The 25,605-nt window shown below is 42.4% G+C and overlaps 2 protein-coding genes across 4 annotated transcripts; both read left to right on the top strand.

Moving 5' to 3' along the window:
* The first annotated feature begins 4,297 nt into the window (after positions 1-4,297).
* On the top strand, positions 4,298-8,776 carry znf319a (zinc finger protein 319a). Of its 2 annotated transcripts, XM_086107676.1 has the most exons (3): positions 4,298-4,380; positions 4,500-4,620; positions 5,555-8,776. In XM_086107676.1, the coding sequence occupies exon 3, from the start codon at positions 5,689-5,691 to the stop codon at positions 7,444-7,446; it is 1,758 nt and encodes a 585-aa protein (XP_085963802.1). In that variant the 5' UTR covers positions 4,298-4,380; positions 4,500-4,620; positions 5,555-5,688; the 3' UTR covers positions 7,447-8,776. The 2 variants fall into 2 exon arrangements, with proteins under 2 accessions (XP_085963802.1, XP_085963800.1); XM_086107674.1 differs by having other exon boundaries at positions 4,321-4,620.
* Positions 8,777-12,192: 3,416 nt separating this feature from the next.
* On the top strand, positions 12,193-24,114 carry LOC147207221 (casein kinase II subunit alpha'-like). 2 transcript variants are annotated; one of them, XM_086106707.1, is made up of 13 exons: positions 12,193-12,376; positions 13,143-13,504; positions 15,256-15,367; positions 16,365-16,466; positions 17,713-17,763; positions 17,874-17,933; positions 18,720-18,803; positions 19,790-19,900; positions 20,041-20,142; positions 21,299-21,399; positions 22,037-22,185; positions 22,359-22,437; positions 23,758-24,114. In XM_086106707.1, the coding sequence occupies exons 2-12, from the start codon at positions 13,395-13,397 to the stop codon at positions 22,421-22,423; spliced, it is 1,047 nt and encodes a 348-aa protein (XP_085962833.1). In that variant the 5' UTR covers positions 12,193-12,376; positions 13,143-13,394; the 3' UTR covers positions 22,424-22,437; positions 23,758-24,114. The 2 variants fall into 2 exon arrangements, with proteins under 2 accessions (XP_085962833.1, XP_085962835.1); XM_086106709.1 differs by lacking the exon at positions 17,713-17,763.
* Positions 24,115-25,605: the final 1,491 nt, after the last annotated feature.

Here is a 25,605-nt window from a genome sequence, read left to right as displayed (position 1 = left end):
TTGTGTATATTTATGAGCTTTTAACTATTTACAGTAAAACAACATGAGTAAGCTTTGATTACCACACAACAAATTATAAATTAAAATTTGATATTGGATATTTTAACCTTGCACAGTCTACACGCTGCCTTAGAACTATCAATTAAGTTGAAATGAGTCCAAATCTCACTTCGTTTCCTATCCATTTTCTCACCTTTCCACTTTCCACCGTGTTGTTTGTTGTAGCGCTTTCGAGCTCTCTCTCCTCTCCCTCCCTGTCTTTCCTATTCGTTTGCTGCTCACAGTGGCTGCTGTGTCTCTAACTCCACCCTCTTCTCTTCACTGCAGCGTGTGTCACCCTCCCCTCCCTCTTCTACCACGGATCTTGACCAATCACGTGCGGCTTTGACCGAAGGGGGGGGGGGGGGGAACAGGAGAAAAAAAATTCGGCTCCTATTAGGAGCGGCTCCCTATGAGGAGCCGGGTCCCGTCGTTCACTTCAAAGAGCCGGCTCTAAGAGCCGGTTCGTTCGCGAACGACACATCAGTATTGGGTTTGTCTTCCCAGCTTGTTTGGGGGGAGAAGCAAGCCGAAAGATGCTCCAATCTACCTTGGTTGATATAAAGAAGCCTCCTCGCTAAACGGCATCGGCAAAGAGTTGAGAGAGCTCAGAGTGCGACAGACAGGTTAGCGATTGTGACACGTCCAAACGACATAACTTCTAATAGAAGTTGCAAGAGTTTAAATTATTCTGTGACAAGGAAGCTTGTTCCCAGCTGGTTTCATTTAACGAGGTCAGAAATCAATAGTGTCGTTTCGAGATGAGAGAAGTCACACACGTACCCAGCAACGACGGTGGCTGCCTGTATTTGTCATTTTAGCCCGCACAAGCCAAAAAATAACGATTTAAATGTTTCGTTTACCGTTAGATAAATCTAATGTGCCTAACAGAAGAATCTCATTCAATGGTAATGCTTATATGGGCCATTCAACCAAATTGGTGCCATTTGCGTCTCCAGGCAATTTCATGAAAATACATCTTTATAAAGCGTGTGGACATTGATCTGTTCTGTGTTTATAGTTAATATTCCATTTGCGTAAATGTCATGGCTATAGTGCCGTGTTTGCTAATTTTATGCTACCCTCCACCCCCCTAAAAAAAAAAAGGTCCCATTCATTGGAGGAGAGAATAATTTTGGAATAGCTGTCCACTGTGGTGACCCCTGTACCAAAAAAGGTGAAGAAATAATGATTGAACATCAAATCATGTGTGCCACAATTATGTGACGTTTTGAGCAGGTTAAATGTTAAATTAACTCAGTGGTTCTCAATTATTTTCTGTCATGACCCCCAAGGAAGAGGAAAACATCCCCCCCCCCCCCGCACGGCTATAAATAGTATCATTTGTCTATAAAATTGTTATAAGTACACCTTTGCATAACACTGTTTCCTTATTAACGTATAAGAGAATAAAAAAAAAGAAATATGGACCAACTTACAACAAAGAATAGCTTTAGTAACTGGAACAGAAAAGATTTAAAGTGCATCTGAAATTCAAAAATAACATTGAATCCTTAATTTAACAATACATATTTTTTGACTGACCATGTCAAACCATACGATACTGAAAAATAAAATGACATAAACTCAATAGCTAATAATGCATTCAAACTAATCACCAACATTATCTCAGAGCACAATATTAAAAAAAACTTTAACCAGCAAAACAAAAATATATAAAATAATTTGTGCTTTCTTTTTTTAAATCGAAGATGATGTCTGTATTAATGGCTACAATGAGCACATTTTGCAATGCACAGCTTTTCGAAGGGAGGTTTGAAGCAGGACACAGCAACTCTCGGCTCCTGCTCAAAGCGACATGATTGTTGGCAATACAGTATTCGGCACGTTTTCGCTGAAAAAAACTCAAGCAGCTTATCAGCGTGATTGGGGTGTAATGTCTTTAAGTGACGCCTTAATTTATTTGGCTTCATGCTGTCCACTACCAAAATTTTTAGACAAAGTAAGCACATCGATCTTCCCTCGTCTGCCACCGCAGGCACATTAGGGGTGCTCACACGGCACACATTTGCTCCGACGCTGCACCGATGTATTTTGTTGCGATATATTTTACACCGCAGCAAATTGTGTGGAGCGTTCACACGTACAAAGCCTCTGAGCGTGTCAGCACCGGCACAGCGTCGTGCAGCCCCACTTGCGTTCACACGGCAGTTTCTGCAGCGGAGCAAAACGACAGAAAACAAATGAGCTGTCGTGTTGGTTCTTTTTAAAACGTATACACAACTCAAGTGACTATTGGACAGGCACGTCCTTCTCCTTCTCGGTCTCCGTGCCTTCTGCTCGAGAGTGACCGCCCCCGAAAACGTAAATCAACGATGACTTCAATGACACTCAGAAAAGCAAACACGGAATGCGCCAAACAGAAAATCAAGAGAGGAAATCACAAAATAAATTATATGGGGGGCGGGGGGTTGTGAACACACAACAAAGGAACAAACTACACAAACAACTCCGAGACAGTCCAGTCTCCTACAAAAGGAAAGATGTTACGAGCCAAGTCTTGTGTCGTTATTAAACAAACACATGACGGATGTCCGACAGAGCGCGAAAGCAATGCATTCTCACCGTACGTAATCAACTCTTCACAAGCATTTGCTTCGGAGCAAATTTAACCCAGTTGTGTTCACACGTGCAGATTTACATCGGTGCTGCTTCGCAAACAAGCATTTGCTCTGGAGCAAATTTTTAAACCACCTCCGTGAGGTGGATCAAATTTGGTCCGGTGTAAGCTGTTTTCCGGGGCTACGCTGGAGCTAATTTGCACGTGTGAACGCTCTACTGGGGCAGCCCCGGCGTAGCACCGGACCAAATCTTGCCGTGTGAACACCCCTATTGAAGCCAAGCTCTACATACGCCTCATCATATTTCCTCCGTGAGAATGCTCCCTGCGTAAATTCTGCCAATGAGAGCGCCACTGCCCCCTAACGTTGTGGAGGTACAACTGCAAGTTATTTTAGGACAGTAAAAAAATAAAAAAGCATGGTCCCCGAGGTCAAACGCGACCACCCTGTCAGGGCCTCGTGCCCCACTATTTGAGAAACACTAAATTAACTACAGTGTATTGCAGTGGTCGGCAACCTTTGATCCTTGACAAGTACATATACTTTCTACTCTTTTGTCAACATGAGTTTGTTATCCAGTTCAACCTCCAGGGATGACGATGCAACGTAAGACAGAGACGTGAATAGAGAGGGGTAAAATTAAGGGCGGTTGCAACCCACGTAGCATCATTTCTAACTGCAACAGATTTGAAGAAGCAAGATACTCCCACCCTAACCATTGCCTTGTTTAAAAGAAATGTTTGACATTGTTGACTACAAGAATGATTCATGGTGAAGTGATGTGAGCCAAATAACCGTGTGGCTTAAAATAAAACATACAGACTGTTTTTTCACTTTCTATCATAAGGTAGTTTTGCTTTTTTTTTTTTTTTAAAGTCAGTTCACATCGTTTTGGTAGCATAAAAGTCGATCTAATGCTAGAATGGCTGTAGTTAAATAAAAAAAACGTGACGCAACACAATGTCCTACCAGAAATGTTCACTTTAAATTTGCATAATCATACAATGTATAAATAATAATAAAAGTTAAACTGACCATGGAATTAAAAATAATGGTCAATAACAATGAGCATTCAAGCTAAGTCTTGTATGACATAGTTCTTAACTTAAAAGCCTTTATTTCAAACCCTGACCTCCAAACACTGCAGGACAAGAGCTAAGTCAGGAAAATATGGCGCGAACATGAAAATGCCACACAGGATGCCCAGAGCCTGGATTCAAACACCCTATCTGAGAACTGTGAGAGAAATATGCTAACCATGAAACCACCTTCCTATAAGATTTTCTGTTATTTATATTTGAAAAGAAAATATGTATCTTTCAAATTGAAAAATAAATCCTCCTGGAAAAGATCACAAGCTACAATTAAAAAAAACATAAGTTATTCGTTTTAAGTGCAGCGTTTTAAGGCTTTTCGTGGGGACGGTAAAGCCAACATTAGTCAGGAATTACCCTTAATTCACTCCCAAAGACGTTTTTAAACGTCTTTTCAGACTTGGTCCAGAATTGGCTGGTACTGAATGAGTTAAGTAAGTCGCATTTTGAAGTGTTATTTCCCTCTACCATCCATATGTGCGGCGAGTGCGGTTTATGGCAACGTATGGAACTGGTTCATTACTGCGTGTGCTGAACCCCGGTTATTGTCGGTTCAGTTGATTGGTTGAAACACTGCCCCCTAGTGTTGTGGTGTAAAACCTACATTTGTCATCTGTTTCCAGTTCCTCGTCGTCTTTGTTGGCTTGTTCTTGTGACAAAACCTTGTGAGTCGTTATCTCCCCCCCGTGATTGCTTTCGTCCATCGAGGTGGCGCAGCTGCGGTGGAGCGAGTGCGGTGGGAGCTGAGCTCACTGCATGTTTTCTGCGGTTCGTCCGTCTGCAGGAGGATGGCGTCGAGTTTCTACCGCATCACCTCTGCCGCCGGTCCCCCGACCCCCACTTACGCCGAATGCTGTCGGCTCTGGTCCGAAGACAGCAGTGAGAAACATCACTAAGCGACCCGGGTACGTTTTGGCGAACGAGTGTTTTTAGAATGAGATCTTTGCAGATGTGAGAACCAAGGCTGCAAGAGGCGAGTGGCTTCCTGCGGCTCGGCGGAGGCCTACTTAAGATCCGGGGTCAGTTCTCCGTGGAGGCTCCCATCTAACGTTGGACCATTCAATCTTATGGTGGCCTTTCATGAAACGCGTTATCGGGGAAAGCGGCTACAGCTTTTCAGTGTCGCGTCTGTCGCTCTTTTGCCTTGTAGCCAAGGACAATGAATCGTGACGAAACCGTATTTAGTGGGCAAAGAAACGAACGCGGTAGTTATTTGAAGATAGCGATAGCAACATAATAGCAAAGAATGTTGACTTGCGTATAGTAACATTTAGGATGCATTCTAGCGGGTTAGCTGTTAGCTGCCACAGCAACTAGCTACGGCTATGGCCTCAAAATGGTGAAGATTTCGATTCCTAATAGTTAGCAGTTATGCATGGGCCACAACAGTTGCTAGTTAATTTAGCGTTGTGAAACGAAGCGCACATAATTACATGTTCGGCCAACTCATCAGTATATTTGGTGCATAGTTTAGTTCAGGAAATAGATGGAGCCCGGCTTGGTATGAAATTGTATTATTTGATAGCAACATTTTAGCGACATTCTTCCAAATGTATTCATTCAAGAATCCGTATAACATCGCTGTGTTGTGATTGCCCAAAGAGTATATCGTCAACAATCAAATTAATTTTGTGTTAAGCAAACGTGACTGACGGAAAGTCCCTTTTCCTGACATTTCCTGACGTTTAGATGCTCTACTTTTCCCAGACCAAAATTGTGTTGTTAAGTAATCATGCATTCACAGCCTATGAGCCTACTTATGTGCAATGTGATGATTTTGGCCAGTTAATCAACCTGCATCACACATACTAATTCTGTGATTGTTTTGTGTCCCTCCAGGTGTTCATGTTTATCTCTAAGAACGCGTGTAACCCACAGAAAGCTCACCATCCTGATTACTGCGTCAACTGTATCAGTGGACTCTGTGTCATTTCAAAACTCACCTCCTGAGCACTGAATATTTAAGAGGAAGAATGACAGAGGCGTGGCAGCAGCAGCAGCACACGGTGGCTCCACCTTCTGTAGTACACACACTTCCCCAGACGACGGACACTCTGGCCTGCACCGTGTATGGCGTTGTCCTCCAACCAGATTCGTCTCTGCAGCAGCAGCAGCTGGGCCAGCAGCATGTTGTGCAGGCTCAACAGCCCTCCATGCAGTTAGCGGCTGAAAGAGTGCATAAGTGTGGCGCCTGTGGACACGACATATCTCACCTGGCCAATCCCCACGAGCACCAGTGCATGGTGACCCAAGACAGGTCTTTCCAGTGTACACAGTGCATGAAGATCTTCAGCCAAGCCACGGACCTGCTGGAGCATCAGTGTGTGCAGGTGGAACAGAAGCCTTTTGTTTGTGGCGTGTGTAAGATGGGTTTCTCGTTGCTCACTTCCTTGGCCCAGCATCACAACTCCCACGGCAATGGAAACAACCCAATGAAGTGTTCCATTTGTGAGAAAACGTACCGTCCCGGATCCGGAAACGTCACTCCCACCTCATCGGCGGCCAATCCTCAGCAGCCCTCCACCGGAGAGACTTCTGGTGGTGGTGCGGCAATCAGTGCCTCATCCCCACCTACTTTTGAGGCCTCTGCGCCAGATAGGCCGTACAAGTGCTCTGTGTGCCATAAGTCCTTCCGGCATTTGTCCGAGCTGACTCGCCACGAAAGGGTACACACAGGTGAGAAGCCGTACAAATGTGACACGTGCGATAAAAGCTTCAGCCAGTCTTCACATTTGGCTCACCACCAGCGCACACACAGCTCTGAGCGGCCATATAAGTGCGCTGTGTGCGAGAAGAGCTTCAAGCACCGTTCTCACCTCGTGCGCCACATGTACGCCCATTCAGGCGAGCACCTTTTCAAGTGCAACTTGTGCGAAATGCACTTTAAGGAGTCATCGGAGCTCCTGCACCATCAATGCCAGCCAGAAGGAGAAAGGCCTTTCCGTTGCGGCTCCTGCGGAAAGAGCTTCAAGCGTCCGTCGGACCTGCGGCAGCACGAACGCACTCATTCCGAGGAGCGACCGTTCCAGTGCGAGGAGTGCCAGATGAGCTTCAAGCAGCAGTACGCTCTCGTACGCCACCGTCGCACTCATAAGAATCCGGCGGAGCGCCCTTTTAAGTGTAATCTCTGTGACAAGGGCTTTCTTCAGCCATCCCACTTGCTCTACCATCAGCAGGTGCACGGCATGGAAAGCTTGTTTAAGTGTGCATCTTGCCAGAAGTCTTTTAGCCAATCCGGAGAACTGCTGAGGCACAAATGTGGAGGTGAAGTAGAGAAGCCCTACAAGTGTGACGTGTGCGGCAAAGGTTACAAAAAGAACTCCACTCTGCAGCGCCACCAAAACACTCACTGCACAGAGAAGCCGCTGAAATGCTCTCTGTGTGACAAGCGCTTTGTGTCCTCATCGGAGTTTGTCCAGCACCGCTGCGACCCGACCCGCGAGAAACCCCTGAAATGTCCCGACTGTGAGAAACGCTTCAGGTACTCCTCTGAGCTGCAGCGCCACCGCCGCGTCCACACCGGGGAGAAACCTTTCAAGTGCGCCAGCTGCGACAAGAGCTTCAAGCAACGCGAGCACTTGGCCAAGCATCAGAGCGTGCACTCGCGGGAGACGCAGTTTAAATGCGTGTGGTGCGGCGAGCGTTTTGTTGACCTCGCAGCTCTGCAGGAACACACGGTCCAGCACACCGCCGAAGGTGAAAGTTTCCCGGAAGCGCCCTGTATCCCATGACCGCCGTGATTCTCCCGCCTTGGACAGCAAACGGAGCGACTGGTCACAGCCTCCACATTCACCTTGTTGCTTCGAACGCGCGCCCATTAAAGACGATTCCTCATTTGTAGTACAGCATCCCTTGTGTTAAGACTCAATTATCCTTCCTTGAGTAAAAGGCGAAACTCAGAATCAGGAATTCATCAGTTAGAGTGAAGGTAAGGAGCAAAAAAAAAAGGGGGGGGTTGATATAAAAGGTGGAGAGAGCTTGCTTTGATCGGGAGTGTGTGTGTGAGAGAGAGATTTTCTTTTTGGTGTTGCATGTGATGTGATTGCATCTGTTTTTTAATTGTTTACTCTGTTGCGGCTCGCAAGACAGCTGTCATATGTGTTGTATGATGTATTCTGCTCCTGATATGTCATTGTGCCTTTTTTTATTTACATATCTTGTTTTATTGAGTTTGATGTCCAGTAAAAGCCGACTCCCTCCCATCCACGCACAGCGTCTGCCCTGTGCAGCGGTGTATGTTGTTCACATACTAGACCTTAGATAGTATCGTCTGTGCATGAATATTTATCACACTTAATATCACAATTGTATGATAGCTTTGTTTTATTTAGAAAAACACAAGAAGGGGGTGGGGGGAAGTGGATTTGTGTAAAATGTATAGCCTATAAAACGTGTCGTTGCATCTTTGTATGGAAACATGACATTTGGTAACTAACGCATACCTATCATGTCATGAGAACACTTGAGATGTGCAATAGAAATGCACAGTGTAATATTTATAACTACTGATTTGTTGCATAGTCTACCCTGTTCTTATAGATTGTGTTTATGCGCTCATGTAAACATTGAAAATGTGTAGTGATTTTGTTACTTTTTATTTTTACTATTGAAAAGCTTGCTTATATTTTGCAAGGATTTAAGTTTCCGTTTGGATTACGACATTTAATCTGATAAAAGTATCATATTGTTCACTTGTAAGAAATTAGCACATTACTGTGTGGTAGATGAAAATTAAGTCCTGGGATTTATGAAATCCTCCCAGGATTCCTCATCTATACGTGAGTACTTGACTCCACACAGCCTCAAGCTGCAACATTATGTGTGTTCTGAGGATAAAAGTGGGAAAGTGTATGAGTTAGTTCACAGTGTGACATTTCTCTTCCAAGTCAAACTTTTTGCAGTATATTTACAGAATGATCTGATGAATTGCGCTGTCATGGATAAAGGGATTGACTGGCAGAGGGTGATCACACTTGAATTTGGCTTGAACTCCAAATGATATCGTTTAGACTCCTGTTCATATTGTACACAGACAAGAAAAATAAACCACATTGAGGAATATCGAAGTGTGTATGCATTTCTTGAATGTTGATGTTGTCATTTTTATTTGATTTTATCATTAGAAATCTGTGTATACTGTTGTCGCATGTACTTTTACAATCAGTAGTTTCTAAACGCAGAGGTAGATTAAGTTTACAATGTATCATTTTAACTTACTTTTGCACATATACGGATTTCATTATGTAAAATATCTTGTCACACACCTTGCAGGTAAATAATTTCATATTAAAGGGTGGTTCAAGGGTGTCATATACCCCTGAGCACCTTGATGATTTTATGCCTTGCATGTCCATCCATTTTCCGATCCGCTTTATCCTCACAAGGGTCGCGGGCGCTGCTGGAGTCTATCCCAGCTGTTTTCGGGCAGTAGGCGGGGGACACCCTGAACCAGTTGCCAGCCAATCGCAGGGCACAGAGACCAACAACCATGTTCAATCAGCCTGCCATCCATGTTTTTGGAATGTGGGAGGAAACCGGAGTACCCGGAGAAAACCCACGCAGGCCTGGGGAGAACATACAAACTCCACACAGGAAGGCCAGAGCTGGGATCGACCCCACGACCTCTGCACTGTGAGGTCGATGCGCTAACCACTGGCCCACTGGGCCGCCCCTGCCTTGCATGTATAGACCGTAAAATGCCCTTTGAACCAGGAGAAAGAAGGTCCTGAATGCTGATTTGATGGCCTTGAATAAATGGGGATTGGACTAACAATATTGCTTTAAAAAAAAAAAAGTAGGTCTTGAAATATATATTTTTTCATTTCATATTATGGAACACTTGAAAGGCTGAGTAATGTGCCATGACTATTACATGTTTGAATACACTGTATTAAAGCACCTCAACTGGGACAGCCATGTGTGACTGAAGCATACCTTTCAACAACGTGGGGTGACACAGCAACCAATGTGAGCAATCACCGAGGTTCTCGCTGTTGCCTTTACCCATCACAAAGAATTTGGAGATGATTGATCACAATTCACGGAGAAACAACGATCCATTCTCAATTACACCTGTGGACAATATACCGTTTTCAACCAACGTGCGTGTTTTTGGATTATGTAGGGAATTCCGAGTAGTCACAATTGCACTGATATAACTTGCAAAGTCCACACAGGAGGAAGGTCGGAGCGGAGAACCAAGGACAGATGCTGCCCAGGAATGTGGTTGGTAAAGACTGTTGTCAATATCTGCCCGTAGGGGGCGACACTGTTCTTGCATTCGGGTGCTGGCTTCGTGACCTTACCCAAGTAACCCAACATCCAAAGATTTGGAAGTTATTAATGCACGTTGAGTGTAGGTGTATTTTATATACACAGATGTACAAAGCTTTACAATTTAACTCCAGTACAGTTCAGTATTATACGGAGCCCCTAAGGCAGGGGTATCAAAGTCAAATGGACGGAGGGCCAAATAAAAATTTTTGCTGCAAGCCGAGGGCCGGACTGATCGAATGTTCATTTAACAATGACCACATATAGTTTATTGAACCAAATTTAATCGACTGAAAACCTAACAAATACATTCCAATATGATCAGATAAATAAAGCAACATTTTCTTATGGCTCTGTCAGTAAACTTTAATTTTCAACAGGCACAAAAAACAAATTTCCCTTGTATAAAAATACCCATAACATGAATGAAAGAAGCCGGTATTATTCAAGGCACCATCCATATTTTCTCTTTTAGCAAAAGTAGGCTAAATTTACTTCAAAGACAAATAATAGCAATTTTCGATCATTCACTCAAATAAAATATTTTTAAAACATCATTGGATTGAAATACACTAAAATAAAGTACAAAAATGTATTAACCAAAAACAACACTTTCTTCAAGGAGAAGTAACATGCAGTTAAAGCCAATATTATACTTTATTTTTTAAACTTGAACTGAGTAAAAACTCTTAATATGTGATTGCACAGTAATATTCACTTCTTTGAGGCTGAGGCTGATACTTGGTGGTGTCTCATCTTTTCTACAAGTTCATCAATATTTGGGGTCAGGCTCTGAGCTGAGCAACTCCTCAAAATTGAGTGAAGGTGTTCAGCGGTAAGTCGACTTTCGTTATGATGTTTTATTCACCTTCATCAAAAAAAAAAAAGTTGTTCACACAGGTATGTGCTGCCAAACATCGACAACGTTTGAGCAGCCTGGATGCGCAGCTGGGCCATTGTGTCGGGGAGGAAACGGGCAAATTGCGCAGCACCCACTGCCGTATCTTTTTCATGCACTATGTAGTTGTGTCATGCATTTGATGTAAAGCCAAAAATTTCTGTCACGCTTAGGCTGGAGTCCACTCCGCGGATGGAAATTGACAACTGGGCAAAGTCAGAAACTTCAGCGTTCTCATCCACAGCCAAGGAATATGCGATGACATATTTTCCGTTTTTCACAAGCTGCTCTTTTAGATAAATGGACAACTGCTCTACTCGCTCGGCAATGGTGTTTCTACTCATGCTCACGTTTAAAATGAGTTGCTTTTTTTCGGGGCAAACTTCGTCACAAACTTTAAGCATACAGTTTTTAATGAAATCCCCTCCGTTCGTGGCCGGGCTGATTTAGCGATCTCTTCTGCCACAATAAAACTGGCCGCGACAGCAGCCTGGCTTTGTGATTTGGCTTTTTTTAACAGAGCCTGTTGAGATTTGAGGCTTCGTTTTAATTCCTCAACCTTCTGTAGCCTTTGTTGCATGTCCATATTCTTGTTTTTGTTCGCGTTTCGTTTCATGATGTCATCTCAGATTACACTCTTTCAATACCGCCACACTTTCTCCGCACAGAAGACACACAGGTTTTCCAGCTACGTCCGTGAACATAACACCGTACTCCGACTCCCACCTTGTTTGAAACCCCCGGTTCTCAGTGTCCAGCCTCCGTTTTACCATTTTTGATGGGTATCTGAAAGCTAACGTCACTGTTATGCGAACGACTGCTGCACTAATAAATATTGAAATAAAGCGGCCGACTGCTTGGCGCGTCACCGTTGCATTGTGGGAAATGTAGTATTGGTGCGTGTAAAACATCTGCGGGCTCCAGGCTTGCTGCGGTCTGCGGGCCGGTTCTAATAATAAATCAATATCATCCCAGGGGCCACTGAAAACCTTCTCGCGGGCCGGATTTGGCCCGCGGGCCGGTATTTTAACATGTGCCCTAAGGGGACATGCTTCCATATCCCCTTAGGGGCTCCGTAGTATTACACATACAGTATGTTGAATGTATTACCTGTATCTGCACGCAAACATTTAGTTCCGTAAGCCTCATATGACAACCCTCACACGTATTTAATATAAATAAACAAAATGAAGAGGTGTTCATCCACAGACAATGTGGCGCTTTTTTGTTATTCGAAGTTCAAAAAAAATCAAGAGGCGACAAAACGCTCAACAGGTTTAAAGGTTTGCTTCCGGTTACGAGAAAAAGGAAGTCCATCCCCACGAAGTTATGTCGCAGCCAGTTAAATTAATTCGACAGTGCTGAGGAGTATAACACGGATACTTAGTTGCGATTCACTCTGGTGGTAAAACATCGCCGCGTTGAGAGAAAAGTTGTGTTGTTCACAACCTCACGTCGATGTTGGCCGGAAGCGACACTTCATCGACGAGGTTAGCAGGCTAATTTACCTTTGTTAATGATTTTGCCATTTGTCACCAGGTCTTTCTACGTCTCAACTTCCTGAAGGCGTAAATGATAAATTAACCCGCTCAGAGTATCGCTAAACCTTTCTGAACAAAGTCAATTTGTCCATGCCTGTTGATCGTAAAAAATAAATCTAGTAATAATAAGTCCTCCTAGGACTTGGCGTCCACATGTGTGGACATGACGTCTTTGGTTTTCAGGACTATAATGTTAAATTTTGGAGTATAAGGGCCTGTCGTCCACTTACGAGGACGTTACATCAAGTAAAAAGATAATTCTTTGTTTTTACACTCATCAGGTCCCAATTAGCCGAAATATCAAAGAGAAAATAAAAACAAAATAAAAATGCATGCCTTGCAAGAGTTCGGGTCTTAGGAGTTAAAGAAACATTTGTAAACAACCAAGAGCGATTATAAAGTCACCTTTTAGTTTAGTTTCATTTTGTTGTGAAAAAATGCCTCACTTTTGTTGGTGCCATAATAGATTTTAATTATTTTAGTTTTTTTTAACGCCATGTCCCGTTAGCAAGATAAGATTTTTTCCCCATACAGTCACATAAAATGAAAAATATGATCACTGTGAGCACATTAATGCTATTCCTTTTTTTGTGTTGTGTCATCTCTAAGTTTGTTTTAGCGTAACCTGATAACTTTAAACCAAGCCTAACATTTGATGGATGGATGTCTTCTTTTTCTACCATTATAGTGTCCATTTTCTCTTGTGTCTTTGCAGCTGGCAGCTCTTCATCTCATCCTGCCCAACATTCTACTCCGGGGCACCGCGCATTCCATCATCGTAGCTCTCTCCTTCTGCACATCAGCTGTGATAGGTCAGCCCGGCACTTTGAAATCAGCCAAAACCATTGGTAAAGCCAACAAAGAGACTTTAAAGCCACTTGTTTTGGAGAATCAGTGTGCTGCCTTCCAGTACTGGGTCAACCAAAATTCAGCGGAACATCTTAACCACCGAGCCTTAAAGCTTGCCATGCCTGGATCATCATCACCGGCCAGTAGCAAGGCTCGGGTGTACACCGATGTCAACACGTGGAAGAACAAAGATTACTGGGATTATGACACGCATGTGTCAAATTGGAGGTATCGTTTTAACACCAAATATTCTACGACGGGGATGCCCAAGTCCGGCCCTGGAGAGTCGCTGTTCAGTTTGTTTTTGATGTCTCCCTTCTCCAACACACCTGATTCAAATGATCAGATCATCAACAAGTTTTGCGGAGGCCTGATAACGATCCTGATCATTTGAATCAGGTGCGTTGGAGGAGGGAGAGAGCTAAAACTGAAAGCATATGGCTCTCGAGGACCTGACTTGGCCACCGCTGCTCTATGATAAACAGCAAGTGAAACCGTATAGACGCTTCTGGAGAGTAGAACCTCCAAATTCCTGTCGAAATGCCTTGAGGCTCATACAATTTGGAAACTGAATGCAATTTTTGTGGGGAATATGATGTGCAAATTTAAGATGTCAAACAGTCCTCAGAGTTCAGATAAGAGAACATTTACAGAAGGGGCGACAAACTCATTGTCATTCAGGGGTCACATATTTCAATGTTAGGTGAAGATATAGTACAGTATTACATTTAATTTATGAACTATGTTATTTTCATTCATTCATTCATTCATCTTCCGAACCGCTTTATCCTCACTAGGGTCGCGGGGGGTGCTGGAGCCTATCCCAGCTGACTTTGGGCAGTAGGCGCGAGACACCCTGAATTGGTTGCCAGCCAATCGCAGGGCACACAGAGACAAACAACCACGCACGCCCACACTCACACCTAGGGACAATTTAGAGCATCCTATCAGCCTGCCATGCATGTTTTTGGAACGTGGGAGGAAACCGGAGTACCCGGAGAAAACCCACGCAGGCCCGGGGAGAACATGCAAACTCCACACAGGGAGGCCGGAGCTGGAATCGAACCCGGTACCTCTGCACTGTGAAGTCGACGTGCTAACCACTGGACTACCGGGCCGCCGTCCCAAAGAATCAAAGTAGCCCAAAAAAAAAACGTTATTTTATGAAGGACAATTATGTTCCCTTCATTTCCCACGTGCACATCATAATACTCAAAACAAAAAATGAACGACAACAACAAAAATGAAACAAAACAGAACAACAGGCCATAGGACCAATGTTGAGTTCAATATTTAATTGTCTATGTGGTTTATTTATGCCAGCCATTTGGTCAACCTTCTACTTTTCTTGATACAAACGGGCTCCCTATTCCTTACCTCACACTTCAACCTTTTTTCACTCAAAGGAAAGTCAGGGCTCCACCCATACAAATTCCCACCTAACAGGCAGTCGAAAATTATAGAAGTCTTGAGCATACTTAAGTGCAATACAGTATTTTTTTTTCCATTTTCCTGATTGAACGCCCGAGTTGGGCCGACTTCTCTTGCACATCATCAGAGTGAATAGTGAGGACACAATTTATTTCATTAGTTTACACAATATACCATTGACTATGTTTTACACTTGTATGACAGTTAATCATCTAAAATGTTGCCTAAACAATTCCCTGTATTTTTTAAAGCTTTTTATTTTATTTTGACAATTAGGAACAACAATAATTTCCTTTTGCAGACAAGTATATTTCCATTTTACAGCTGTATGTATTTCTCCACATTGTTTATGCAAAGGTCAAATAAGCTGGATAAAATGGAAAATATCGACAGAGATAATAAAGACAACTGAATTTAAAAAAAAGGGGGTGGGGTGAGAAACAGAGGGGGAAGCAACTAAAATCTGTTTGCCCTTAACACTTCCACTCTTGTTGTAAGGCCGATGGTGGCATTGGATGACAGATGATTATCTTTGTCTTTTCTCCCAGCAATCAAGACAACTACCAGTTGGTACGCAAATTGGGGCGAGGCAAGTACAGTGAAGTTTTTGAGGCCATCAACGTGAGCAGCAGTGAAAAAGCAGTGGTGAAAATCCTTAAGGTGAGTCTTCGCCGTGTGTCTTATTTTGCTTAGCCTCTCTTTTGTCCCATTTGTTGTGTGGTTCACCATCCTTCCATTGCTTTCTCTTTTTTTTTTGACGTTATCACATCATGGAATTTTGACGATATTTACACACAAAGTCAATGGTTGATTTTCCACATTTTATTTTATTTTTGCGCTAAGATAAATAGTTGGGAATTTTATTCACTCTGCTTCAGCTGTTCTCTTGCTCATATGAATGCCGTTATTTGTCTTTCTACAGTCATAGCTTCCGTGTTCCACTAGTCTTGGGGCAGGATGTCATATGATTGCTTCAGCTTTCATCTTTGTCATGAGAAGGGGGTCAAACGATTCTACAAAATGATCAGTGTCGTGTAATCGTTTTTGCTGAGTTTACTAATGAGTGCCTCTTTACTGTTGCACTCGTAGACTTTTTACAAGGGAGGGTTGATTTGCTTACAGTATCAGTGCACAAACTATGCATTTGTGGAAATGCCCTTTTGCGATAATTTCATGCAATGTCAACCATGAAAATAATGGGCATTATAATCCGCCTCTGTGTTCAACAGCATTCTCGCGCATGATTCTACAGCCATGATTGTACTTCAAATTATAGCATTGTCTTACAAGGTAACACGAAGCAAAAGGCATTGATACACTTTATAAATAAATAAACAACAAATTCCAAAGGTTTTATTTGGAACACTAATATTTCATGTGCTTGTAGCAGCACTTTACCATCTTAAGGTGTAATGCTGTGTTATCACTTTCGTTATTTTAAATGATATAAAAACATTTAAAGCGTTGAATTTGTCCGAACGACACGTTCTCTAAATGCGCCAGCAATTTTCGTATGTTATGAGTGATGGAGTGGGCAACACCAATTGCAAGACAACTGAAAATCACATGGAGCAAATGCTAGCATACGTGTCTTTTTCTTGGCCCAGAGCTCAGTGATCAATCACTTCCCTCACACAAATATTTGTTTTGAACCCAGCCTGTCAAATGGAAGAAGATCAAACGGGAAATAAAGATTCTTGAAAATCTACGCGGAGGGACAAACATCATTCTTCTGGTTGACACGGTTAAAGACCCTGTGGTGAGTTCGAGTTTTATTTATGTTTCTTTTTTTTGTTGTTGTTGAATGGCAGCCTACTGGCAGTTGGATGTAAAATGCAGGTCACACTGTTGTGTTCTACGCGCTTACAGTTGTTCTCATAAGGCATATAAATTTATGAGCACAACTGTATGTCGTGTCTACTTGCTCCTGTCCTCCACTACAGTAGATATAAGAAGTCGGCAACCCCTGTGCAATAATGGGATTATGTCATGAACAAAAAAAAAAGAGACCAAGTTAAGTAATTTCTAAACTATTTCCATCATACAATGTAACCTGTAACCCGTAAAGCTCAAATGTGGGGGGGGCGTGGGGGTGGCGGGGGGCGGGGGGGGGGGGAGAAGGAATGTTTTAGAGAGCCTAAGTACCGTCTTTTTCGGATTATACGTCGCTCCGGATTATAAATTGCACCAGCCAAAAAATGCATAATTAAGAAGGAAAAACCATACTGTATATAAGTCGCACTGGAGTATAAGTCACATTTTTGGGGGACATTTATTTGATAAAATCCAACACCAAAAACATACATGTCATCTTGAAAGGCAATTTAAAATAAAAAAACTAGAGAACAACAGGCTGAATAAGTGTACAATATGCTAACGTTACATGACGCTTAAACAACGAACTGTGAATGTGTCTGGTATGTTCACGTAACATATTAAGAGTTATTTAGACAACTATAGCACAAAGAACATTTACCAAACAACAAATTTACCAAACTATCAGCGTCACTCCAAATCACGAAATCCAATGAAATCTTCATGCTCGGTGTCACTTTTAAACAACGGAGGTAGAAGATGCAGTGCTTCCTCTTCTACGTCGCTTACGTCAGAGTCATTGTCAGTTGTTTTTCTCAGTTACCGCCAACGTGGAAAGTATCAACACAGGCCGAGAGCACCCTCTTGCGGTTTAATGTTAAAATAAACATGTGATGTGTACAATGTGTTAACCATTTCACACATAAGTCACTCCAGAGTATAAGTCGCACCCCCGGCCAAACTATGAAAAAAAACTGCGACCTGTACTCCGGAAAATACGGTAACAGTGCTCTCTGCAGACCAATTTATTTTTACCAACCCTCTGGGAAAGATATATTGTTGACATAAGTTATATGTCACACTAATAGTGGAAAAATAATGTTTCTTTGTCTCATTTTTACACCACAAAACTGCATTTCAAACTGGGGTACATATCCACTGTAAGGCTTGTGGTTGTTCTCTCTTTGCAGTCCAGAACACCAGCTCTTGTCTTTGAGTACGTTAATAATACGGATTTTAAGGTACATACTATAAATACCGGGTCCATGCTTTTTATGCTAACCCTTATGCAGCATACATGGCACCTCTGGTACTGTTCAGGTCGGTTGCTGACTTGGTCCATGTTCCACAGGAGCTTTACCAGAAGTTGACAGACTATGATATTCGTTACTACATGTATGAGCTTCTCAAGGTAAGATTGTCTTGTTGTCTCAACGTATTGAGCGGACTAAATCGTGTATTTTGTAATGGGTGTGTTGTTTTGTATGAGAATCATTTTCCTGTGGAAGGTTTTTTTTTAAGACTGTGGTAGGAATTAGTATCATGAAATATTGGATTTTTGTGAATGATGAAATATTGGATTTTTGTGATATAAAGAAAAAAAATTAGACCAAGATGAATCATTTTTAAAAAACAATTTCAAACATGAATGTGACCTTTAGTCTGTTACGTTTGGAACTATTAGTTATTGGGAACAGCAACTCAAATTCCTGCTTGTTGCTCTTAACTGCTGCTCTTTAATATGACCAAAACTTTCCTTCATAAGTCTTGATCTTAAAAAACAAAACCAAAAAATGTTTTGCTCTCTTAGTCACAGACAAATTAAATAAACGGTACCAATAATTGTCTTTAGACGTGCGGTATTTTTATTTCATTTCACAAGACGTTGGTCTATTCGACCAAGAAACATGCTTCTTTTTCCCATTTTGCATAAAAACCGAATGGCTTTATAATTTGGAACAGTCAACACAATTGTTAGGTTATTACATATTTTGTGTGCGACTATGGCTTCCCGGCCTCCGTGAGAAATATGCACGCAGTTGGTGGACAGGCCAGCATGCAGTCTTGGCCTGCTGCTGTTAGTACTGTAGTTTTGTAATTGTGTGTGTTTATTATTATTTTTTTTTTCCACCCAAATCAAATATCAACATTAAATGTATATTTTATGATTGCATGTGTGCATCCTGTGTGTCCAAAGGCTCTGGACTACTGTCACAGTATGGGCATCATGCACAGAGACGTAAAGCCTCACAATGTGATGATCGACCATCAGCTGCGAAAGGTGGTTCTTTTTACCGCTTATTGTAATTAGTTTAGTAGTCATTTTGTACGTATCGGTTCTGCATAATTACGATGATCAAGAATGAGTATCTTAATCTTACTGTACATACAGTGAACCTCCTCTACAACGAAACCTGCATTGGCGAAAATACCCCCTAGTGTGAAAAATCTTAATGTATGAAAGCCATTCTCACTTTTCTGCTCCCCCTTCAACAAAAAGTCCCCGTTGCATAATACGAAATCGTTATCTTCACCCATGCCTCGCAACGAGGTTCACAACAACGAAAACAGCCTTCTGCAAAAGTCTAATCCGACCTCAGCCTGCCACCACACTGATTTACACATGCACAGTTGTACAGGAAGTATTTGTTATTGTTAGTTTCAGACGCAGCACAAACGTTGCATTGCTAAAATGGCTACAAAACGGACCTTTGCAGACCAAGGAGTTAAGAAAAGAAAAGCATTCACGCTTGAAGACAGGATAAAAGTAATAAAAATGAAAGATGGAGGAAGTAAAGTAAATTCTTGCATGTAAAAGACATGCACGAAATTGATGTAAGTGAAAGTGAATGCTGATCGTAAATTTCGCAATTTCTTTCCTGTTTTTTTCTTTCTAAACTGGCTATATGAAGTGTCAAATAAGTGTATGCTCATACTTATGCACAATTGGAATAAAAATAAAGAAAACACATACAGTATATGTGTGTGTGTGTGTTTACATCTAAGATTAAATTTGCTATAGTGAAAAGTCCCCTGTTGTGAAAAGGTTCTTGCTGCAAGCATGATTTTGTTGTAGAGGAGTTTCACTGTAGTTGATTGTGACTATATTTAGCTGTTATTGTTGCTTTTCATATTTGACGACCCCCAAAGCACCAGTTGCTCTTGGAATTTGTATGCTTCTTAAAGATGTAGATCATTTCGTAAATAAAGTCTCAAATGTGTGAATCGAGCATGGTAACATTGTGATGTCTAATTCATTCTGTTTAGCTGCGTCTTATAGATTGGGGTTTGGCAGAATTTTACCATCCTGCTCAGGAATACAATGTCAGGGTGGCCTCCCGTTATTTCAAGGGCCCAGAGCTGCTTGTGGATTACAAGGTACAGTAGCCGCTTTTATGGATTCACAGTGCACAAGGACAGATTTTTATTTATTTTTTAATATTGATCAATCATTTGCTGCATCAAGTGATGGTGTTTATGTTCTGCAAGCTGATGTGTCATTTCTTCCCCTCTCCCAGATGTATGACTATAGTTTGGACATGTGGAGTCTTGGGTGTATGTTGGCAAGCATGATCTTTTTGAAAGAGCCCTTTTTTCATGGCCAGGACAATTACGATCAGGTAACAGACCAGCAGAAAAGTAATAAGAGGGATTAGTTGCCTTTTACCGCACCAACAATTCCACCTGCTCTCTGGGTCAACAAATCGGGAACTTTCTTCATTTATAGAAATCTGCCTTACCATGCATGAACTGATGAACATCAAGGTTTTTTGAGATATTTTTGTGACTCTTTACAGCTTCATGCAAGTTAATACCGTAAAATCCTGTAAATAACACACACCCGTGAAAAATGGACACCCCTCAAATCACCTTTAAAAAGCAGTTTTTTTCCTCTGTACTTGTGTGTAATACGGTCCCCTGATTTGCCGGCATTTTATTACACTGGCCAACAATTTTTTTGGGGTGTGGCAAAGATATGTTAATGATTTCTGAGTAAGTGCGAGCACTTGTCGTTTATGCTCTAGTAAAAGATAACAAGCTTGTTTACTGCTAATATTGCCATTTTTTTCAGACTTTTGCTCAGGAAACATGATTTGCATATTGAAGGCTCACTGTGATAACGATTGATATATTTCACGATTTGGCATCACAAATGAAAGAATACAATATGGACATGCTTGAAAAGTTAGACACAGCCTTGCAGTTATAGGATAAAGAGACTACCAATGGCAGAATTTATGTAGTTTTAGTACTTTTGTTAAATAAAAAAAATTGAATATCTCAAAAACTAGAGCCAATTCAGAAAACAAAACTGTCATTTTTGAGTTTAGCGACATCAAAATTCTCTCTCTCTAATGAATCACTGTACCGTATAATACAGTGGGCCAATTTTGGTTCAATTTATATGGAAAAATGCATCGCTTTTCTTTTTTTTAATCGCTGGGCAACTTTAATCAACACCTCCAACTTTATCACATGGATGTTAAACTCAAGGTTGGCTCACTCCACCTATGTCATGAAAGTCTTTAGCCTGGGGGTTCACATATTTTACTACCATGCACTGCAAACATTTACATGGTTGCCAAATAAAAACATAAAGATAAGATCACATTTATTTATGGGGGAATCCATGTTGTAGTTCCGAAGGGTTCACATACTTTTTCTTGCAACTGTAAAAATCCGTAAACTTACTTATAGCTGTTGTAATTGAAATAAAATGCCAAGCAATATGTGGGGGGGTTGGAGAAATCCCAACTCTTTAATGCTGTTTTTCAGTTGGTTCGCATTGCTAAAGTTCTTGGCACCGATGACCTTTTTGGCTACCTGCACAAGTACCACATAGAACTGGACACTCGCTTCAAAGATTTGCTGGGACAGTAAGTGTTGGCATGATTTTCATTGTTTTGTTGGATAAATTCATTGCCATTCATTTGAACACGTTAGGGTAGCTCACTTTCCTAATCATTATTCTAGAATCTACTACTCTCACACATTTCCCATTCTCTTGAACACTTCATAACTCATTCTGCATCGAACAGGATTGTGAGGAGTCCTTCCGTCTCCGACAAACTCTTTTGAGGCAAAGGCAAGTTTGTGTATATACATGTAGCTCCTAATCTCAAAGGGCTTCGGAGATCGGCCACATCCCCTGGTCTAAACCCCTCAACCAGGCAAAGAAAAATTCAAAAGCCTACTGTGGGGGGGCAGTGCTTCTGGGAAAATGGTTCTTCCTCAGGATCTGAGCCGGTCAGTCTAATCATAATCCTCCACACATACTAGAGTCCATCCTTGCTGACTGAGGACAGACTGTGCCCTCTCCCTGGACCGATCCCCCGTCAACCACATTGTGTGGTAAAAGATAGACCAGTCAGCTACACATCTTCTGCGCCACAATCAGCTCTCTGAACCCGTAACACTACTAACGGCCCTGCAGGATTGTCGTTTGGTCTTTAATTCGCCTCCAGCTTCATTGCCACCGTAATGTTAAGCACATCCCCTGCTCTGTGTGTTCAGGCAAACACGCAAGCGTTGGGAGCAGTTCATCCAGTCTGAGAATCAACACCTGGTGAGCCCCGAGGCTCTGGACCTGCTGGACAAGCTCCTGTGCTACGACCACCAGCAAAGATCAACAGCACTGGAGGCCATGAAGCATCCATATTTTTGTGAGTAGCAACTTACAGATGTCAATCAGATGATGCGGAAACATTAAAATAATAATAATGTCATTAGAAATATATAAATAGACTGCATGCGGTTACAATCACACTGTAAAAATCAGTTTCATTGCAAATTCCAACATAGCCGAGATGAAGTGACTGTGTCTTTTGTCTCTTAGACCCTGTGATAAAACAATCCAATACAGTCAGCACAAAGGCAAGAAGCACCTCCATTGCGTCATGATTACCAGCAGACACGTAAGTACACAGTATCGTTCATGCAAGCAAGGACAGATTTTTATTTATTTTTTAATCATGCTTCATGCAAGCATGAATGATACTGGCCAAAACCACTCTGTCAAATAATGCACCGCTTCAGCCAGAAAGTTGTTGCAATTCTGACTACTGGTACTTTGGTATTTAAAGTACTTTGGTATTCACATTTGCAGCAAGCTAAAATGAGGAAGGGGTGATTCAGCCTTTTGTTTATGTGTCTTCATATAGCACAATAAGCATGGAGAAATGAAAGGGCAAAGGATTGTCAGAAGATTTGAAAACCAAATTTGTGGAAAAGCATAGACAATATCAAGGCTACAAGTCCATCTCTAAAGATCGGATATTTCCTGACTCGACTGTGCACAATGTCATCAAAAAGTGGACATCTTAAACGGATCCATCTCCAACTAAATTCAAGCTCACCTGTAGATGACAGTGTACAGCAGTGTCAGCTCGCATAATCCGTCGCCATTTGAATGAAAACGGGACTCCTTTGTAGGAGGCCCAAGGGGTCCTCTCTGTTGACACACACAAACAAGTGAAGCCAAAATCCTGTCCTGTTGACAGATGAGACCAAAGTTGAGATTTTTGTTCAAGCATATCACTGTAGACGTTACCGAATACAAAAAGAAGCCTTCAAAGAAAAGAACACCGTCCTCTGGGAGAAGTGGTGCATTATCTGACAAAAGCACCTCAGTGCCAATATTTTTGCCCATGACTGGATGGTACGTCATGTACATGTGTGTCATCTTGCATATCTTATCAAGGTACACTGGGTTAATAGCTGTCTTGTCTTCACCCAATGTATTTTTGTGTGCCTGATGCAGTTTTATTTGTGGCTTTGTATGTAAATGTTATTGTTGTCCAAATTCAGGACCGTATTTTCTGCACTATAAGGCGTTCCTGATTTATAAGGAGCACCTTGGCGTATTTTAAAACCGTTTTCATATAGAGGGCGCACTGCATTTATAAGACGCATAGAATAGAAGCTACAATAGAGGCTGCGGTTGTGCTGTTCATCCACTAGAGGGTGCTACACTAAAAGGAATACAACACCATACAATGCAATTTATATGGAGCCCTCGCAACTGCTGTAGCTGTAACAAAGCAATGAGAACTGGTCACAAACACGGACATATCAATACAAATGGCATTAGAAAATGTTGGGGGGGGGGGGGGGAGCGGCCTTCTTTCAAAAATCCTCAACTTGCCAGACCTCTGTCGTTGCAGGATGGGGGGGTGATAGATTTCTAACTATGCTACATTATGTTGAATGAGTGTTTTTTTTTCTCTCCCTTCTAGGAAGAATCTGTTACCTCAACTAGCAGAGAACTCTACCTCCAAACCAACCGTCACATGGGAGCAAGATGTCAATTTTGCAGCGCTCACCGATCCTTTATTTTTTATTTTTTTGCTGCCTGGAGTTAACGTAGAGTTCCAGACCGAGACCAAACCTTAATTTCCCCCAGTCCATCCCCGCTTGAACCAGACTTTTGAGCAAATGACTGTTGTATCAGAATGAAGCAGGTGTGATGCTGCAAGCCTTAGTCTGTCATCTGCTGTGATCTAGTTCTGATATTAGCACTGAATGTTTTAAAAGTTATTTTCTGCTATAAAGAGAACAATATATTGGAAGAGAATAAACCATTTTTAGGTAAACGTTTGTTGGGATTGTCACCATTTGGGAACATTTATTCCTATTGGGAAAAAAAAATCAAGCTCATTTGCAAGTCATTAAGACAGTCTGTATTCTTGAAGCTGCAAGCAAGATAGCCCCGCCCAAAGAAAGGCCCCAAGTTCACTAATACGTGGTACACCAAGGCTGCTACATTGCTGTTATGACCTACTAATGTGGGCCTATTCCCAAACATGAAAAGTCACCAGTTTGATGTTGTCTTTTTGGGGATGAAATTGAAACATTAGCGAGATGATCAATTTACCTGATGCCCCGATGGGAACGTCACGTTGATACCGGTGGTCACAGCCATATACGGCTGTCAAAATGCAGCGGTCGGCACCTCAAACACCAACTTTATATCCCTTGTCATGAAGTAGAGGGCTGTCCAAGTCCTTTTTTTAACCTTTGGGATAACTGGAATTGCATTCATTTTCCGAACCGCTTAATCCTCACTAGGGTCACGGGGTGTGCTGGAGCCTATCCCAGCTGTCTTCGGGCAGTAGGCGAGGGGCACCCTGAATCAGTTGCTGGCCAATCGCAAGGCACACAGAGACGAACAACCACCCACGCCCACACTCACACCCAGGGACAATTTAGAGTGTTCAATCAGCCTACCATGCATGTCTTTGGAATGTGGGAGGAAACCGGAGTACCCGGAGAAAACCCACGCAGGCCCGGGGAGAACATGCAAACTCCACACAGGGAGGCTGGAGCTGGAATCAAACCCGGTACCTCTGCACTGTGAACTCGACGTGCTAACCACTGGACTACCGGGCCGCCCCTAACTGGAATTTAAATAAGTTAAAGAAACTATAATACTCACTTCTTTAAATCCTGTGTCTCCGCCTGAGCAAATGATTGCTGTATTCCTCGGTCACACCTTACATACCAGATGAGTTACAGTAAACAAACACCAGGCTTTCCACAGATTATTTTTTATATCCAGTGTATGTGCACATGTGCCGTAGTGGAGGGATTGATCCAGGGAGCTCAGCATTCTGGGGTTTTATGACCCTGGTGGGCTCACCCATGGCAAAAAAGGTCCTGGGTCAGGGACCAGACAAAGCACGGTTCATATGACGCTGAATATCGGCTGGGCTCAGCCCGAAGAGGCAACATATGTCCCAATTTCCATGGGCTCACCACCTGTGGGATGGGGCAAAGGAGGTCTGATGCTTTGTGAGCTGGGTAGCGGACAAAGGCAGGGTCCTTGGCAGTCTGATCTCCAACTACAGATGCTAGCTCTAGGGGTATAGAATCTCAGCTCTCTGTCAGAGAAGATGCCCAAGCTGGTTGTGTGAGGCAGAGAAGTTTCGGTTTTGACATAGTCGAACTTGCCTCCACACACAGCTCGGGCGCTCATACCGGTTCTCTCAAAAGGGGTTGGAGACTCTTGCACTCTGGAGATGCCTACAGTGAGAGGCGCAGAGCAGGTGGAGGCATACTTTTTGCTCCTCCTGGTCGGTAAGTCT

The sequence above is a fragment of the Hippocampus guttulatus genome, chromosome 3 (assembly GCF_054856545.1).
Source record: "Hippocampus guttulatus isolate MCC_2025c chromosome 3, RoL_Hgut_1.0, whole genome shotgun sequence".
Taxonomy (NCBI): domain Eukaryota; kingdom Metazoa; phylum Chordata; class Actinopteri; order Syngnathiformes; family Syngnathidae; genus Hippocampus; species Hippocampus guttulatus.
This window is presented reverse-complemented; position numbering and strand designations above follow the sequence as displayed.